The 18,040-nt window shown below is 40.0% G+C and overlaps 1 protein-coding gene across 1 annotated transcript in view; it reads left to right on the plus strand.

Annotated features, from left to right (window-relative positions):
* LOC124210866 (acetylcholinesterase 2) overlaps positions 1-18,040 on the plus strand; it is a 102,481-nt gene that overhangs the window by 48,874 nt on the left and 35,567 nt on the right. The window contains exon 2 of the mRNA XM_046609327.2: positions 7,497-7,639. Coding sequence (XP_046465283.1) covers positions 7,497-7,639 — 143 coding nt within the window. The remainder of the gene's footprint in view (positions 1-7,496; positions 7,640-18,040) is intronic.

Below are 18,040 nucleotides of genomic sequence, written 5' to 3' on the forward strand. Positions count from 1 at the left end.
TATACCTATATCGCATAACGGCAGACAGTCTGTAAGGCGTATAATTTGTCAGGCGGAAGACGATATTTCGCGGCAAATGTATCGAGGAAGAGACAGATTTTCCATCGGTATGTGATATACAAGAGAAAGAGGGCTTCCTTTCTCTGAGGCTTTATACAAAGGTATTGATTGATATTATACCGAGACACCTGCGCGACGATCGACTTTCGTAACACATCGACTTGCAAACAATCCTTTTGACCCTCAGTGTTTTAATAAAATATTTCTCGCGATAAGAGTAAGAGAAAACAAAAAAAAAAAAAAAAACACAACGACAACAACAAAAGTTAAACAAATACGGACAACCCCGTTTTTTACAACCACTTCCGTCACCTGACTCTCGCTTTCTAATAATCCATCATTGCGATTTAGCTACGCGGTTATGACGCTGAAGCGAAATCTGCGGGCACGTCAAAACTTTCAAATTTCAGCCCCATTACCCCCGTTTCAATGCCCAAAGAAGGGAACGTGAGGAATTCGTTTCTCGCTTGTGTACGAGAACTGGGAAATTTCAATATCAATACTTTTTCCAATCAAAATTGGAAATTAATACACAATTATTACCTTCTCGACGTGTCCTAATTATTTTTATGGATTTCGCGAGTCCGATGAAGGGAAAATAATATACTTTTACGATAAATACTGCGCGTTATTATTATTATTGATTCGAGGCTCCTCATTTACGCAGTAGAATCGTCGATTAAATTTACTTTGAATTAGGTTAATCGGAACGACCTTGAATCGACGGTGTAATTCAGCCTTTACTGGATTATACGGAGAAATGAAACGTGTTGTCGGAGCCATCGGTGTGTTTATTCAAAAATTTATTTCCCCCCGTGCGGACCGCGGTGAAACATTTTCACGATAATTACTCGGGGTAAAATTTTTCGTCCGAGTTTGTTTGCCCTGTGCAAATATGCTGGATATATAATTGAACCGGCTTGCAGGAGGGGCCGACAGCTGGGGGAATGATAATCTAATTTCAAGCGAAATGAAAAAAGGAAGAAGAAAAAAACCGTATTAAAGAGTAGAATAAAGAGAGTGAAAAAAAAAAAAAAAAAAAAATCGTCATCCCTCATTTTTCCACACGTGCAGCGAACTCGTACATCGCAGTTTTCGCAGCTGAATAGGCGGAATGAAAAATAAAGGAATAAAAAACCGAGGTGCGAGAGAATCAGCACTCCGCCTTAGGGATGCGAGATTAATGTCGAAGCAGGTATGTTCATTTTCGATAAAACTTGGAGAGTGCGGCACACTCAAAGGGCGCGGGATGCAATTGCAATAAAATTCACTGGGTTCGAGGCAGCCAACAAGTTGCCGGTGCTGAATCGATAGACTCGACGGGAACCAGCGGCAGTAGCCGTAGAATTAGCACCCGGGCTCGAGTAACGCGATTCATCCAGCCCGGGGCGTCGTAGGAGAAAAATGGGGAACCAACCGCAAGCCCCGGGCATTGTGATGTACCAGCTTTGTAATTGAGTTCTTTTTCCCGCGTACCATCTCCGCGACTTCGCATTTTTCCCTCCTGTAATAAAATACGTGTCGAACAAAGTTTTCAGTGCTCTGATTTTCTCTTCGTCATTCGATTTCAGTTTTCAGTTATCTGATTTTCTTTTTGCGATGTTATTGAAACAAAGAAAGATGTACTATTCTTTTTTTTTTTTTTTTGCCATCCCGACGCATCGACCGATTTTTCGGAAACTTTTTTCGCACTGAACTAGAAGAGTAAACTCTTTGGCTTTGCTTTTGAAAATTCGTAAGAATATTCATTTCTAGCCTAGATACATGATTTATAGAACCATGAGTTTTTAAAAAATTCCCGGAAGGTTGAGAAAAATTATTGTTAAAGAACGTTCAACTTGATTTCAGTCGTAAATTACGATTCAAAGTTTTATTTTGGCCGATTAGAAATTCTCATATATTCTTTTCACGCGACACGAAACGTTTCTTGTTATATTAGAGACAAAACTTGCGGTTCGAGGTAAACATTCTGTTTCCGGGACATTATAAAGAAAGTCCATTATCGATAAAGTCAGTTGTTAGCGATGTAGAAAACTCAAACAAAGATTGATAAGCATCGTGTAAACGATCTCAATATTTCAGCCAACAGTTAATCGGAATTCAATCAGAATTCAATTAGGAACGAGAAATTACCAGGCAGATGAAACGAACATCTACGAGGTTTCCGAGACGATCTTACGGCTGTCTTTTTTTTTTTTAATTGGCGAATTATCCAACGCATCACATTTGCAATCGTGGGAGAAAATTATTCACTGATCTGTGAAACTTGAATTTACATGACCTATTTATTCTCTTGTTCTTCGGTGAAACTTTGTTGACGGCAGCATTTCTGCCCTGCTGTTTCATTTCGTCATTAATATGGCGAGAAACTTTTCGTGTCGTGTAGACAAAATCTATGAGAACTACTAAGATGACAGAATCAAACTTCAAATCACAATTTATAGTGGATATTAAGTTCATCATTCTCTATTGATCATTTTTTTGTCATCCTTCCAGGGACCTTTTCAAAAGCCGTTTGTCCAGTGTGTGTATCTCTGTAAGAAATAGAGATTTTTCGGATCTTGAAACGTGAAACGGAAGAGTCATTCTTCTAATTTCGAGCAACGAAAAGTTTTTGAAAATCGGTCAACGCATTCGGATTTTATTCACGTTTTTAAATCGTTCCGTTTTTTCGTTTTGCCCACCCTGTATACGTACGCTTATGAAAAAAATTAAACCGCTAAAAAAGAACTAAGAGCACTCGCAGCTTATGAAAATTGATTTAAAAAAAGTCATATCCGATGATGCAAAGATACTTTGAATATTATATTATGCGATTCTTCTTTTTTTCAACTAATTTATTTTTTTCAACAAGCGATGAAATTATTCAATGTTTATACGTGTATATGGCGGTGAAGTTTCTAGAAATCAGCCCGGAGGGCTAAGAAATTTGACTCGATCGAGTTGAAACGGGTCGTTTCCATGTACAAACATTTTTTTGACTGTTCACGTTTCGGTTGTTCGTTTGTTACCGAAGACGCGATCCGAGGTCGAGTTGCGCTCGTGGAATAACATTATTCGGAATTTGTTACGAGTGTAACGGGGAGAGGCTATTAGGTGGGTAAAAAACACGGAAAAGTATTACGAAGTTGGGTAAACAAAATGAGAAAAGTACACGTCGTACGTAGAGAAGAAAAAGTTGAATTTTGTTTATCTCATTTCTGTGCCTTGTTTTTATTCTGTACATTTTCAGTTTATTTCGTTTATTATTCGAATACCGTGTAATTGTATTTCCAACGACGTATCCGACGAGATGTACTTGAGGGCAAGGTATACGCGATTTGACGGAAAACGAGGGGGACGATGCAAAAAAGAGAAAATGAAATAAAATGGAAGAACCAGAAGAATAATGGAGGGGAAAAAAGTTGCAGCGTTGAAATAGCCGTCGGGTAATTGAAATGCCTCGGTTGATCGCTGAAAGCTAAGTCAATTTAAGTTGAAACCTTTTGTACGTCAATAAAGTAACGAAGTGAAAGAGAGAGGCTCACACTCTACGGTTACGATGGCACGGCTTACTCAACGGTGCACACAGCACGGACATGCGGTGAAGTATAAAGCCGGTCCATAACTTTCCTGAAAAGCAACGCGACCCCCGTATGCAAATAGTTTACTTGCTGGATAGTTAAATAATAGCCCCAACTAGACTGCTCGCCCGTGCAATGCGGCCATTTTATTACTTATGCATGTACGTTGCGTACCTTATAGTGAGTTTAAACTTGGACGAAACAATTCCCGTTGGAAGTAAATTTCTATAACGTTTCGGATGGTTTTATTCGCGGGAAAATCGAATCGTCGCTGAACTCCTTGAAGCAATTCATGCGCGAGGAATCAAAGCGTCGAAGGCTCTGCAGTGCCAAAACTAATAGAGTGGATTGATTATCTCAGTTATCGTTGAGAACGAAGGTATAGAAGAACAGAGAAATCTTTTCCACGGTAGCAGAAGCGATTTTTCTTAATCCTGAATAGCTTCGCGGGGAGCTTAATTGTCGGAGCTTGTTACGATTCGAGAGAAATGTCGAAGCGAGAAACATTCACTTAAGAGACACTAAATGTACGGGTGAAATTTCTTTCGCTCGAGATAATTATACACCGCAAGCAGTTAGTCTCGTCGTACTCGACACGTGGTAAAAGTCGGTGACATTAATGTGGAACAACTGTTTCAATCAGGCGTCAATGAATCAAAGCACATTATTTTTCTAGGCTTGAAGAAGAAATATGTCGTTCGGATACGGTCGGGGTAAAAATATTGCGGACGATGCAGCGGCTGCAAAAACTTATTGCTTATTGTTTATCTCGCAAAAGCTCGGCAGCGCAAGCACTTTCATCTCCGTAATGACTTTTTCCACTCGCTAGTAGCCGCGGGATGAGACTGTGAAATATATTGTTCGTCGTAAAAAAGTTTTACCATTCGCTACGTAAAGCGGCAGGACTCACTTTCCCCGGTTTCTAAACGGGTTCACATAATTCTGGTACACGCTTTTGTTGTACATATAAACATGCGCTTTGAGCTTTCTCATCTCTATCGTCGAAACTTGTCGTACTCATAAATTTCGGCACGGGGTCGTTTAACCCTTCGGTAAAATATCACACGGACGTGAAAGTCGACGAGCAGATTAGTTACGACGCGTCGGAGACTTTGAAGAACCGGGAAAGAAGAAACGCTTTACTCGTGGAATTTCATTCCGCAAGATGGAAGATCCGACGTTTCGGTTGCGGTTGCTGCGGCTGAGCCCGATACTTGAATAATATCCCTGATTAATCCACTAATTACTCGGGCAATTACTATTGATAATCCTTGCGGAATGGAATCCTAGAGGAAACAGTTACACGGGGATTGCGTTACCGAAATAACATTTCCCGAATGTTGCGCTGCAGCTCTCGAGCTTGGCAATTCGGAGGGAAACATTTTCAATTAGCATAGCATATTCGTGATTTTTCCAATTTCTCACAACTGCGCTCACAGTTTCGAAGGGGCGAGCCAAATTCCGAATTTTTTGGTCGTGAAACTTGAAGTAATGAAATAAAAGTTTCGAACGGTCCGAAACCCGACGCTCAAGCTTCCGAAAATGTGTAAAATTCCGAATGATCGAAGATCTTTGCTTCTGTGAATTTCTTGCTTGGTAAAGTTTCACCACTTTGATCATTTTTGTTTTGGATTTTCGATACTTTTACGTTCGGAATCCTGTTCGTTCAGATTTTCGGTTCTTCTGATTACTTTACACCCACTCGTTCAGTAAACTACATACTGGGTGAGTATATTTCAATGTTCGGAATTTTACTATCCTTTTCGTAACTTTGCTCAATCGTATTATAACTTGAATCATCGAAATCTTGCATTTCGGAACTTTGATCCGTCTGGTATCCGATCATTCGAAACTTTGTTGTTTCTTCAAAGTTTGGTTTCTCATCTTCAAGTTTCGACACCAGATAATTCGTAATCAGGTGCTTTCGGAACTTTTCAAATTCGGAACTCGAACCCCGCCCCGTTTCGATGTATCTCGGTAAGCACGGAAAGCTCGTTCGTCACATAGGCAAGTTGGGATTTCATACGGAATACCCGATGACGGTCAATCGTATTAAATTATCGGCCGAACATCATGCGCATGTTACATTTACGCAATATCAGAACTGCGACGTCTGATCGTACAGTGATTATAACGATTCGCTATTCGGTCGGCATTTCGGTTTATGCCCGCGTCGACGATCCAACCGACGCGTTAATACCTACTCGAGGTAACGATCACGGATCGTGGATTAATCGTCACGGCTTGTGAACTTTGTCGGCGTTTTGCTCGCGCCGCGGGGCTCAAGAATTATTTGCAACCTGCACGCGGATGCGGACGTGAAATTGTCGCAAGCTTTTCTCGCCGTGTGTTTTCGTCCGGCATCCTTTTCCTGATTAGGTGTACGATGTCTTTCGAGTTACGTACTGTACACCGAACAGCAAGTAACAAGAACTGTACCGGGCAGACGCAGCAATTGAAGCTTCTTTTACCATTAGCAACTTGATACTGACGTAAATACCGAGTACAGCGAAAGTGTGTTTTTCCGAATAATTCACGGCCCGAATTAACACCGTAAATGAGAGAGGAAATCGAAACGGAGAAGGCGAAGAGAGGTTAACAACGTGGCGAGGCAACGTTTGTAACCTTTCGCCGAAATATTCAACGCTGGGTTTTACGGTGTAATTATTCGCTCGAGGGTCCCGAAAGCTGAAATCATATTGTTTCGCCGATTCTCTCGGCAGATAATTTCGGGGCTTACACGATTCCGGTTATGAGACAGTGAATTTGGCCTCGTTGCCTACGAGTCAAAATTTTAATTAAATGAAAAGAGAAAAATCTTTTCGAAATTGTCGCCTTGTGAAAGCGCAAGAGCGTGTTGCACGAAATCGCTAAATTTTTCTTTCCTTCCCCTTGTAATCTAATCTCGCTGATCGATGGACTCCGGGACGCGTATAGGGATTGATAACGGAAACTCGGGCTCTTCATGTAGCGTGTGACTAAAGGGCCGTCTGTCACGCGGTGTGAAAAAGTGGGTAAAATAATGACAAGGTGAAAAGGGGGAGGTGAAGGAAAAAACAGAAATACATACATAAGCGTGATTGCGAGGCTTACGTATAAATGGCGAAGATAAGGCTAAGCGCGAGCATTCGTTATCTCTGCTTGCGAAATGTGGCAGAAAAGTTGGACGTCTTCTTCTTCTTCTTCTTCATCCTTTTCTTCATTTTCTTACTCATCTTCTTGCTTCTTGTTGTGGTTCTTCTTCTCCGTTTTCTTTTACTTTTTTTTTTCAATTTTTTCTGTTTTTTTTTCTTACTCGCTGCAACCGCCAGACGTTTTCCCCGGGCAGGATGAATATTTTCTAAGAGGTCTGCCACGCCATGTTGAACATCGTGAACATCGTGCCGCGCTCTCGGGATTCAGACGTACCTAAATTACCGAGGAACGGTAATCGAGCGATAAAAACACCGACGAGCACGTATGTCTCGGGGAGAAAAAAAAAAAAAAAAAAAAAAAAAACAACGTCGAGTTTTCTATCCAAAGTTCGTCACGTATGCCGGTTAGACTCTTGCGTTGCGTCTCGAGACCTTAAAGCCGAAAATCGAGATCTTTGAACCAGATTGTTATCCCTGGGAAAAATTTCTTCAACCTTCCCGAGCTACGTGGGTAATTTTACGCCGTTTGAAATCTGATAACCCAACGCGTCAAAGTATGTTTCAGCAAAAACCTGACAAAAAATGACTTAATTATTCTACAATTCTTTCGTTCGTTCTCTCGAATCTTTGGCCGTGTATCTCTTCTACATTATGTATAATTATTACTCTTGTTGATGTGCTTTCGAACTTTGTCAAAACCTCGATTGATTATTTTAGCGAAAGTTTTTTTCGGTTTCAGGAACCTATTTCATACTGTACGACTTTATCGATTACTTCGAAAAGGACGGACCGAGTTTTCTGCAGCGTGACAAATTTCTCGACATCATCAATACCATCTTTAAAAATATGTCGACTCTCGAACGAGACGCGATCACCTTTCAAGTAAGTATTACGAAAATTATTTCTAGTATTTTCGAAGTTCAAAGCAATATTTGCACTAAGATTCGAGATGCGAGAGACGTGTGAATTTCACACCTTATAAATATCGAATCGATTATCATCGAGTCGAAGTGGATTCACCGCTGCCGAGTGTGAAAATGTTAAAAAAATGACGAGAAAGCTCGTTCTATTTCAGCTGCGATAGCTATTAAAGCGATAGGGAGCTTTCGAAGCAGCGCCACGGAGTCTCGCTAACAAACCGTCAGCCGATCTCAATCTAATAACTGATTGAGACAAAAATTATGCACCCCAACTCCTCGACTCCTCGGAGGTGGCGAACCTCGGTTTAATTCTTAAAACCGAGCGCGTTTCGCGCTTTCGATGTCGGAGCGAGAGGCTGAGGGCTTCATCAGGGGATGAATTCCCAACAGACCGTGGTCCTGTACAAACAAAACAATACCTTGTGTGCCGACGTTAAATCTTATCCAACCGAGAATCTACCCGGGGCTTGAATTACGTGACGTGGCAAAGCGAGCGCTGCTCATTCGTTGGTCTACTGAACTTCGTTCAACTTTTTTCTATGAAATATGTAGCTACTGGATAAAACGCGAGCTTTCAATAAAGTTGTCCCGGTAAATGTTACAGCTGCTCGACCTTCGGTCCGTGGATTTTATACGTCAGGCTGAACACTGTCTCGTGTCTGACTTTTTTCTTTCTGAATCGTGCGCTGTTGTGCATTTTATACACCGCTTATAAGGCACTTTCGTAAGAATTTAGTTCAAAAAGTACGAGCGTTTTCAAATTTTTTATTTTTTTTTCTTTATCTTCAATACGCGGGTGTTAGAAGGGCACTGTCGGATTTTTACACACGGTTAGTGCAAGATTGTACGAAGTTTCGTTTTGTTTTTTATTGAAAAATATCAAATGAAAACGAACCTACTGTTATTACAATAAAACAGAAAAAAAAAAATTAATCTACTCTTCCGATTAAGTTGAAATTTGGACAGATCTTTGATTCCAACAGTTTCTGTAGAATGACCGGATGATTTTGAAAAATTTTTATTCGTTTGTTAATGAGAAACGATTAAAGTCGTTTTCTTTCGTCAAAAATCGTATCTTTTATTAACCGGCTCACCATTTTTACGGTTTGAAATTTTTTTCAAAAGTATCCGGTTATTCTATATAAAATGTTATAATCTAGATTCTGTACAGATCTGAAGTTAATCGGACGAATAGACTTTGAAATTTGATCCACACTGTTTTGGAAAACAGAGGTTCGTGTACGAACAATAGCTTATTTCGTCAATTGATATTATTCGATAGAAAAAAAAAAACAATGAAACTTCATAAAACCTTTTACTAACCGTGTACAAAAATCCGACCTTGTCCTTCTAATCCCCATAATACTCACGGTAAAAAAAATGTCGAAAATCGAAGTGCTTGTTAGACCGGATTCGTACGCCATGCGCCAGTGTCTTAAGATTGTACACGAAACATCGGCAGAGTCGCGAAAGCCGAGGAATAATTTACTACGCGAATAATTCGTAATCCGTCAATCTTTCAGCATGAATTTCTGCTACTTTCATATCATTATTGTTATACATAAATTTATGCATAAATTAAAGCAGATATAGAAAAGGCACAGCCTTCCACCGTATTTCGGACCAGTGAATAAAAGCTCACAATCAGTTCCGCAAGAGAGTCTTGAAAAATATCTTTCCTTCTCTCTTTTTCAATAAGCTCGCCTCGACTCTCTCAGTATTCGCAATCGGAATTATTTTCGTGCTTCGAAACTGTGCAGCTAGTGGTACACGGTTTTTCTTTTTTCTCCTTCCCTTTTGTAGTCTGTTTATTTTAATTTTGAAAAATAACGAAGCTCCGGACCCAGTTGAGCGTATTCGTTGCCAATTAATTCGAATTCCCCAGCCACCATTTTTTTTGCTTCTCGCGCGGCTCGCATTGGTTTTATTCTTCAATTATTTTTTTTCCCCTAACTCTTCTCCGCTGCAAACGAGTCGCCTTCGGCTGAAAGAAGACAGTGGAAAATGGGACTGGAGGATGAAAAATAAAAAAGAAAAATTATTTATGCATGAGAAAAAATTTAAAAAAAAAGAAAAAAAAAACAACATCTTTCCGAGCCAAAGTTTGACATATTTTTGTAAACAACGACGAGATGACTGCAGCTAGGGGTGCGGGGAGGAGGGGGGGGGGAAGGACCGCAACAAAGGAACCGTTAAAAGTGATTTTACGGAAAGGTGGCCCACATTCGCATGGATGCCTTCCAGCCGGCGAACTCGTTCAGGAAAACACAAAAGCGGAGCTTTCCGGCTCTTCCTTCTAGCTATGAGTATTGTATGGGTATACGTACGTACAATGTGTGTATTTTTACTTGAGACAACAAAACCGCTAGGAAATACCATCCTAGCTTCAAGTTTTACCTCCGATTTCCATTCCGCGGATTATACTTGCTGAACACAGAAATTGGAGTAATAATGCCATGAAATACGAAATATTATGTGGGAAAACTCGAACATTTTGAAAATTCACAGCTCGTTAACAACTTCGACTCCTGGCTGGAAATTTTCAGCGTTGTTTGGGGATAGAATGAAGTATTTTCCCTGAAAATTTCAAACGATTTCGAGTTGACAGAAAAAATTTACAGCTATCTGAAAACAGCGATTTTTCAGAAATCAGTTGGTTTTGCGAGGCCGTATATAGAAAGGAACGTTGTGATTAATAATAATTCGTGTAGGTAGTGATAAAGTATACCCAGACGAAAAATTTGAGCCGTCGATTGGCCGTCTACTTGGAAAATTCTTGACTTGGCAGCGTTTCAAAGTTATGCGAAATTTTGCTAAGATAGTAGTCCATGAAAAGGGTCCCAATTGAACTGGACTTTGCTTTGGAGTGGAAAACTATTTTTTTCCGCAAAATGCAAGGTCAGAGAAGGGGAATGCCGTTTGATTCGAGTCTTTAAGTCCCATAGAGCTCCCATGAAAAAATCGTGAAAATAACTAAAAAATTGAATTATTAAAAACTTCAAAAATTTCTATAGCCACCAGATTTTCTTATATTAAGCTCAAATTTGGAGAATCGTCTTTTTTTATAACCTACTTTCTTGAAAAAGATCAGCAGCCGAATCGCTGACCCAAGCCCGCAGGCTGCGGTCGAAAAGTATTGGACGTACCCATATATATATACACACACACACACGAGGGACAAGAATCTGGAACGCTATAGTATATTCAATCCTGGAAAGCCCGATGAAGCTTCTTCGCATACGATATCAAGAATAGAATCAAAGGATCTATGATAGATTTGGGATTTTTATTAAAGATACCAGGCACGGGGTTTGATAACAAATCATTGCAGTTTTAATATTGGAATAAAGTATTCCCGCGAAGGCTGGGATTCGGGTCGCGAAAGCGCAAATGTCAATCGGTGGATTTTAATATTCGATAAATGTCACACGTAGGAAAAATAATTCCGGAATGTATCGATCGGCGCGATACAGCTTCTGCGGAATTTATTATACACGTGTAAGGTACGTTATACGTACCTTCGGTTACGAATTTTGCGATCATATTACCCGGATGAAAACCGAAAATAGAAAATAATCGAAGCTTAGCTTAGCCTAGAGCGTGACTCCGTTTTTTCCATCGTTCTATTGAGAAATTGTGATGAAAAAACTGTGCTATCTGCAAAATTACGATTTTTAAATAAGTAAACTAACTTCCGTATTCAGTGTGTTAACGCAAATTTACAGCGAATTATTCTACCGCGTGAGAATTTTTCGAGATGAAAAAAAAAATGTCATTCAAGTTCCTTGGTGCAATAATAAAATATCATTTTATCGACCTGTCCTTGGAATACCATTTTTAGCAAATGGAGACGAGAAATTATTCAGAGTATGTTTGCCGATATTTATATTGCATGAGAGACAAAAGTAACGTTTCATCGGCAAGCAGAGGTTCCGCTAATCGTAAGAGCAGAACGTAATTAATTTATAGCTGACCGTCGCCTAAATAAATTTTTTATTTATTAAAAAACAAAATAACAGGATCAAGGATTAGGATAGGTTTTATTTTGTGTCACAGAAGTCCGTACATTTTTTTTTTCAAATCGGTTACGTTGATCGGAGAATTTAGAAAATATATATGGCGAGAAATTGTATGAAATGTCGTATATTTCGAATCTATCAAAGTATTTTCTTATCATTTTCGATTACTCAGCGTTCGCGCCCCGGAAGATATATATTTGCTCGTTCAATATTATCTTTTCGTTAACTTTTCAATTGAAAATTATGCGGCGAGAGAGGGAATTTGCAAGCTTTTATGTTAAATCATCTCTCACCTCGGCTGTTTAACTCGGTAAAAATCGTTTCGGTTATCCACAAGGTTACAACGTGATTGGCGAAAAATAAAAAACACCACCGAGTCGCTCGCGTATCTAAAAACAAGTGTAGTGCAAGCATAATGCGATAAATGTGAAACGTTGTGTGTAACGCCTGCGCGATTTGTCAAGATTTAGAACCAGCCCGATCCATCATTCGAACAAAAACGTTGTGTGCCATTTAATCGTTCAACACGAGTAAGTGTAATTCCTTCGCATTAAGATCGGCGGCGATTATGCGTAACAACTAACGGGTTAGAAAGGTTGAATGCTCGCTTTTTTTATTGCTGCGTTTCTCTCTCTCTCTCTCGATAATACACGGTGATACGCATAAATGTTTCACCCTCGAAGCTATCGCGTTGTATTTTACACCGTGTATACCAACACCTCGATTTTACCCCTTGAATAAACTACGAGGGCTCAGCATAAGGTCATCGGTATTTTGATCCCCGAATTTTGCCGTTTGCAAAAATCAATCACGAAACGCGAGATAATTTGATTGTTATTTCTATACTTCGTCATTCTTTCGTCGCGAGAAACTGCTGAACGTAAATGAGTTTGGAAAATGAAATTGTCGTTTCGATGATTAGATGGAAAAGATTTATCGTGCGTATCGAATGTCTTACGCCCCGTTCACACGAGTCCATCCGGCATTATGGGAAACAGAAGGGACGACGGTAGGGTAACTCGACGAAGAATGCCGGTCTAATCTACCCGCAGGTATACAGATTGGGGGCGAAAATATAGGGCTGTAGAACTAACTCGGCTTTATTGTGTTGGATACCCGGTTCTGCTAAGACCGGAGTGATGAATGGAGCCGCCCTTAAATTCTACTTCCGGGATAAACTTTACCGGCCAGCCGTTCTGCCTACATCGGTTACAGCCTGCAGCAAATTCCGGTCTATTTTCAGTTCCACTTGTACGTTCATTGCCACGGGATTTAGAGTAAAATTGGTGAAAATTATGGCTACAACGAGTCTGAAACTAGATCTGCAATTCCGAGCCGGGAAAGTCGACGAAGAACGAAACGAAACGAAACGAAACGAAACGAGACTAAACTCAACGAAACGGTATTAGTCCTGAGCCGGATTGATTGATTGATTGCGAAAGCCGGTTTTCCTCCCAAAGGAAAAAAGCGAAGAAGAGATTATTCGACTGGTTTTAAAGACTGAGCGGAGATTTGAAATGCGAATGGGGTTCGTCAATTTTTTTTCTCCCCTGAAATAGGGTTCTCCGTACCTATTTCGTCTACATCCCTAAAAATTTCTAAGGATGTAGATCGACTTAGGTACGCGTTGTGTCTTCTCCCGACTGAATAATGCATGCGAATTTAAGTGCTCTTCCGATGTAACTGCCACCCGGATGTATACTTATCGCTCGAATCATTTTTTACCACGAGAATTTTGTCACTTTTTTATTTTCCACCGATAAAAAAGAGAAAACACGCTGAATATACGTCTAACAGCCCATCATTTTTTACTCCAGTTTGTAAAATGTCGCGTTTTGCATGCATCACCGAACATCCTTCTCTCCGAGAACGAAGCCGCGTTTTTCACGCTATAGCCGCCAGAGACGACGGTGCTTTATCGTCTCGAAAGCTCCGCCGGGTCGTGCCGCAGTCAATTATCAGGATCCGTTAAGAATCAGGGGAGTAGAGGAAGAGAATATATTGCGGGACGATTGGCACGTGTTTAATTAAACGCGTTGCGAAAAGGTGCAGAAAGCCGAGCTCTACTCGTTAGAGGTTACGAACTTTCCCCCCTAATTTACCTGCCGTTCATTCTCCGCGTGTTTTCTCGAAGGTATAAGGTATAAGGTATAAGGTGTCAAGAAACCGCCTCGCTCGTCTTTCCTCGAATTTAAATTTCAGAATTACGCATTCCGGAGCTTCGAGGCTTCCGAAATTCACCGCGAACCGTTATCAACGTCGTCTCACCGTCTCGTTTAATCCCGTCAATGATCGTCTGCGGTGACGGCTTACTGTTCTCAACGTATACCCAACTCCGAATACCAAATCATTTGGTTCTCGTTTCTGCTCGATACATACGGAAATACACACGCGTGTCATGCACGCCTTTCGCGTGACACAGATTGCCGGTGTTCTTATCTCGAAAGAAAGCGAACGTATGCACTCGTGCAATTTTCTTTCCTCGCTCGGTGCAAAACCCCGCCTGCAGAACCGAACATTACGGTTTTTCTGCTTTTCTTTTCCTTGTCCTTTTTTATTTTTTTTTTTTTTTCTGTTCCCCGTTTAGTTTGTTTCCATTTTTTTCCCCCCCCACGCGACGGTAAAACAAATTTCTTCTTTCCCGCTTTGGATCATGCTCGCGGAATACTGGAATGAGGAATAATATTGTTGAGAGGAAAAATGGGGAAAAGGACGGGGTATTTTGCAGGGAATGGAGAGGAGGGCGGGGAATGGAGCCAAGTCATCAGCATAAACCAATCTCCGATCGAGATTGAATACACAAAGTCCCCTGCGCCTGATCCTACTCTTCTCGAACGTCTTTCCCATCGACTGCTTGCTTCCCTTTTCACACTTTGGCTCTCGACTTCGATCCCTGGGTGCATGCACCGAGGAATCTGGATCACCTGTCAGAGGTTTTCCCAACTTCTTTCAACGAATACAATCAAAATTGCGAAACTACACAGGGAGAAGGCAATAGGCAGGGTGGTCGATCAACGATGAGCCTGTTTCGGATATCAGTGATAGGAAAAATAATAGGTTGGTCGACCAAAAATATTTACTTTTTATTAATATTCGTAGGAAGTACATTGAATATTTGGTGTGAATTATTACGCTCGGAAGCTGCGATGTTCTCTTCAAAGCCTAAACGAAATAGAAAATATGTAATGAAATTTCTGAGAGACAAATGTGTTTCGGTAAATTTGTGAAAAATAGCATTCTGAATCAAATGACTCATCGCATTCGATGAAATAAAGGAACTAAACCGAAGTTTTCACCATCTTATAGAGAGATGATCGCTTTTATACAAACTCGATACATCTTTTCTTTCGATTTTAGAAAAATCATTGTTAACTTATTATTATACATTAAATTAATGACTATCTCGCAATAAAACTAACGAATAATTCACGGAGTGAAGATGAAGAGCAGATTTCACCGAAAACTGCAAGAAAAAGGGGACGCATCAAAGTTATCGGTAAAAAATCCCCAAGTCAACTATATTTTTTACTGTAAATGTAACAGATTTTACTTTTCATACAGTGGTTTTTCACTGTTTCCAGAGTAAATTCTATATTTTCCAAAGTACATTCGATCCAAGAAACAAAAAAAAACCTGACGCGCCCTTCTTTTCCTGCAAGTTTGAGTAAAATCTGCTCTTTCATTCCCCCCGTGACGTTCAACTGACCAATCTCCACTCCTTGGTGTAAATTTTCCCGAAGTGTGTTACTTACTCCCTGAATGCGACCGTGGAAAACCCAAGAGTGACTCAGTCGTACCGGAAGGGACGTGATTCAGGTTTCACCCCCGAGCGGCGCCGACGTCCCGGAAGTTTTGAAACTTTGGAAATTAACGGGAGAATTAACCTTGTTTTTTTCTTCCCTCAAACTCCCTCGCGGCACAGCGACAGCTGGATCCTCGAGAAAATTAAACTTGGCAAAATTATGCCACGGGGCACCTGTGCCCACTGCCTCATCCTTTGACGGAGCCTTTCTTTGATCATTCACGGCCCTCTAGCTCCACCGTCGACGCCGATCGGATGTTTCAACTACAATACGTACCAATGTAGGAGGAAAAGGTTTGTTAATCGTTAAAAGTCGAGCATTGTTTAGGCATTTATACGTTTCCGATTCAACAATTTCTCGTTCTTATTATTTTCTTAACAACGCGCTTGTTCGACAAAGCAGTATAGAAATCGGAGCCAGGTTGAAGTTCCGAATTTGAAAAGTTCCGAAAGCACCCAATTCCGAAAATCAAAATATACTCACGCACTACTAAAAAATGCCTCTGAAAATTGAACGATTGTTACACACACTCTGAATTATTTCTCATTTCGTCTCATTTTATACAAGACCGTTTCTGGGTGATATTTAAGTTGTTGTTTTCATTATCTCTCCACGGCGCGAGCGGCTCGTCAGATTTCATGAATTAATTAATTGTGCCGCTCTCCTAATCCCGACAAAATTTTGCAAGTGAAATTTGGGGAGAATTATCTCCACCTATTGTTATTGACATCGTTGACAAATTGCGAAGGTTGATAAAAACTGTATTTTTTTTTTCTCATGTAAATACTTTTTGTAGAAAATTATGTTAATCTGTCTACTAAAAATCCCAACTTAATATATAAAATATCGTGGCCATAATAATATAATCTTAACAAAGATTTGTAACTGGTCCAGTATGTTTTACACGGGGTTATGGTGTTAAATAAAACTATAATGGATATATGCGCCACCGGACGATATTTTTCTCTTCTTTTTCTTTTCTCGCTCTTTGATACACTTTATTGCGTGAATGAAAAATTTCTCGAGACTCTTAAGAACGTGTCTTCTATGTAGGATTTTACAGACGCTGTATTATTTATTTGTTTATTTTTTATCCAAGAGTGTAAAAATCTACGTGCAGTATTCATCTCTGTCTCGAAACATGACAATCATTAATAATCATAACGGGAATTTGTTCACCTTCTAAATATATAATAACTACGAACAAACCTCCGTAGGAACAAATCGCGTCGATCATGTTGAATTTATTGATGAAGTTGAAAACTTTTCGCCGACTAAATTCAACAAATCCAATTCGTTATTACTTCTCGCCATTCGATTCTGTCCCGTCAATCCTCCACCTTTACGAGTTTTTAAATTATACAGCGGTTTATCGTACGTAAAACTGCCTATAACTCCGAAAAATGTGGTAGGTTCTTGGAAATGGAGGTCAAATTGCGCAAACAGTCTTGTTAACGTTTCGGCCCGAAGCGAGGACCCTCCTCATAACGAATTACATCGAAATCTGTTCACTTCTTTTCAATTTTCATACTCATAACTCCGACGAACGATACAATTAATCGATAAATTCAAGAAGCGCGATTTCTCATCATCCTCCCTTCCTTTTAAAATCAAATCGGGATACGTCACAAGAAATTCTATCCAGTTACCGAAAGTCAACTTGGAGCCAAATACGCGCTTTCACATTTAAAGTTGCACGAGTCGGATGTCCGACGGTTCTCTAAACTGGATTAGGATTATCGCAGCTCCTGCATGGTTTTCAGAGCCTTCGTGACGTGGCTGCCAGGTGAGACGGTCCTGATCGCGTTACTCGACCGCATCTCGCACACAGTTTCATCCCGACTACTCCACCCACAAGCCGCGGTTAATTTCAGCGTGTCAAATTAGCAGGATGAGAGTTCCACGGGCCGGTTAAATCAATTACCGGGTCGTCATCCTTCGATTCTATTTAACCGAAATAGGTATCTTCATCTCCCCTGACATAATCGTCCTGCATGTATTTTACATCGTGTGTTTTATTTATTTCGCAATCGGTGATGCCTGTAATTTCTCTAGAGCAAATAAATAAATAAATAAAACGGTGCGGGGTAAAAATGTAGAAAGAACAAAAAATGGAAGCTCCGTAATATGAAATTTTTACACAAGGGAAAATTTCATTTGTAGAATTTAAAAATGTAGAAAGTCGAAGTATGGAGGAGTAAATGAATATAAAGGTCAGAATGCAGAGTGCTGTAAGGTGAAATCGTAAAAATTCGTCTCGATAATATAGAATTGAATACAGATTTAAAATTTTTTCGTTTTATGTTTTGACCTTTCTGTATTTTGACATTCTATATTTGGAATTTTCCGTACCCGGACTTTATACAGTTTGATAATTCGAAGGATTAGGTTTTTGTGTCATTGAAAATATCGATATTTCGGTCCTTTTATCAGTCGACCAATCTAGTTTTTCACCCCTCACCCCTGTACAGCCCCGCCAAAAAGAATACTGACAATAATAATTTCATTTGCAACTTTATCGCAAACTTTTATAGTTCGGAT

The sequence above is a fragment of the Neodiprion pinetum genome, chromosome 1, assembly GCF_021155775.2.
Source record: "Neodiprion pinetum isolate iyNeoPine1 chromosome 1, iyNeoPine1.2, whole genome shotgun sequence".
In the NCBI taxonomy this organism is placed as follows: domain Eukaryota; kingdom Metazoa; phylum Arthropoda; class Insecta; order Hymenoptera; family Diprionidae; genus Neodiprion; species Neodiprion pinetum.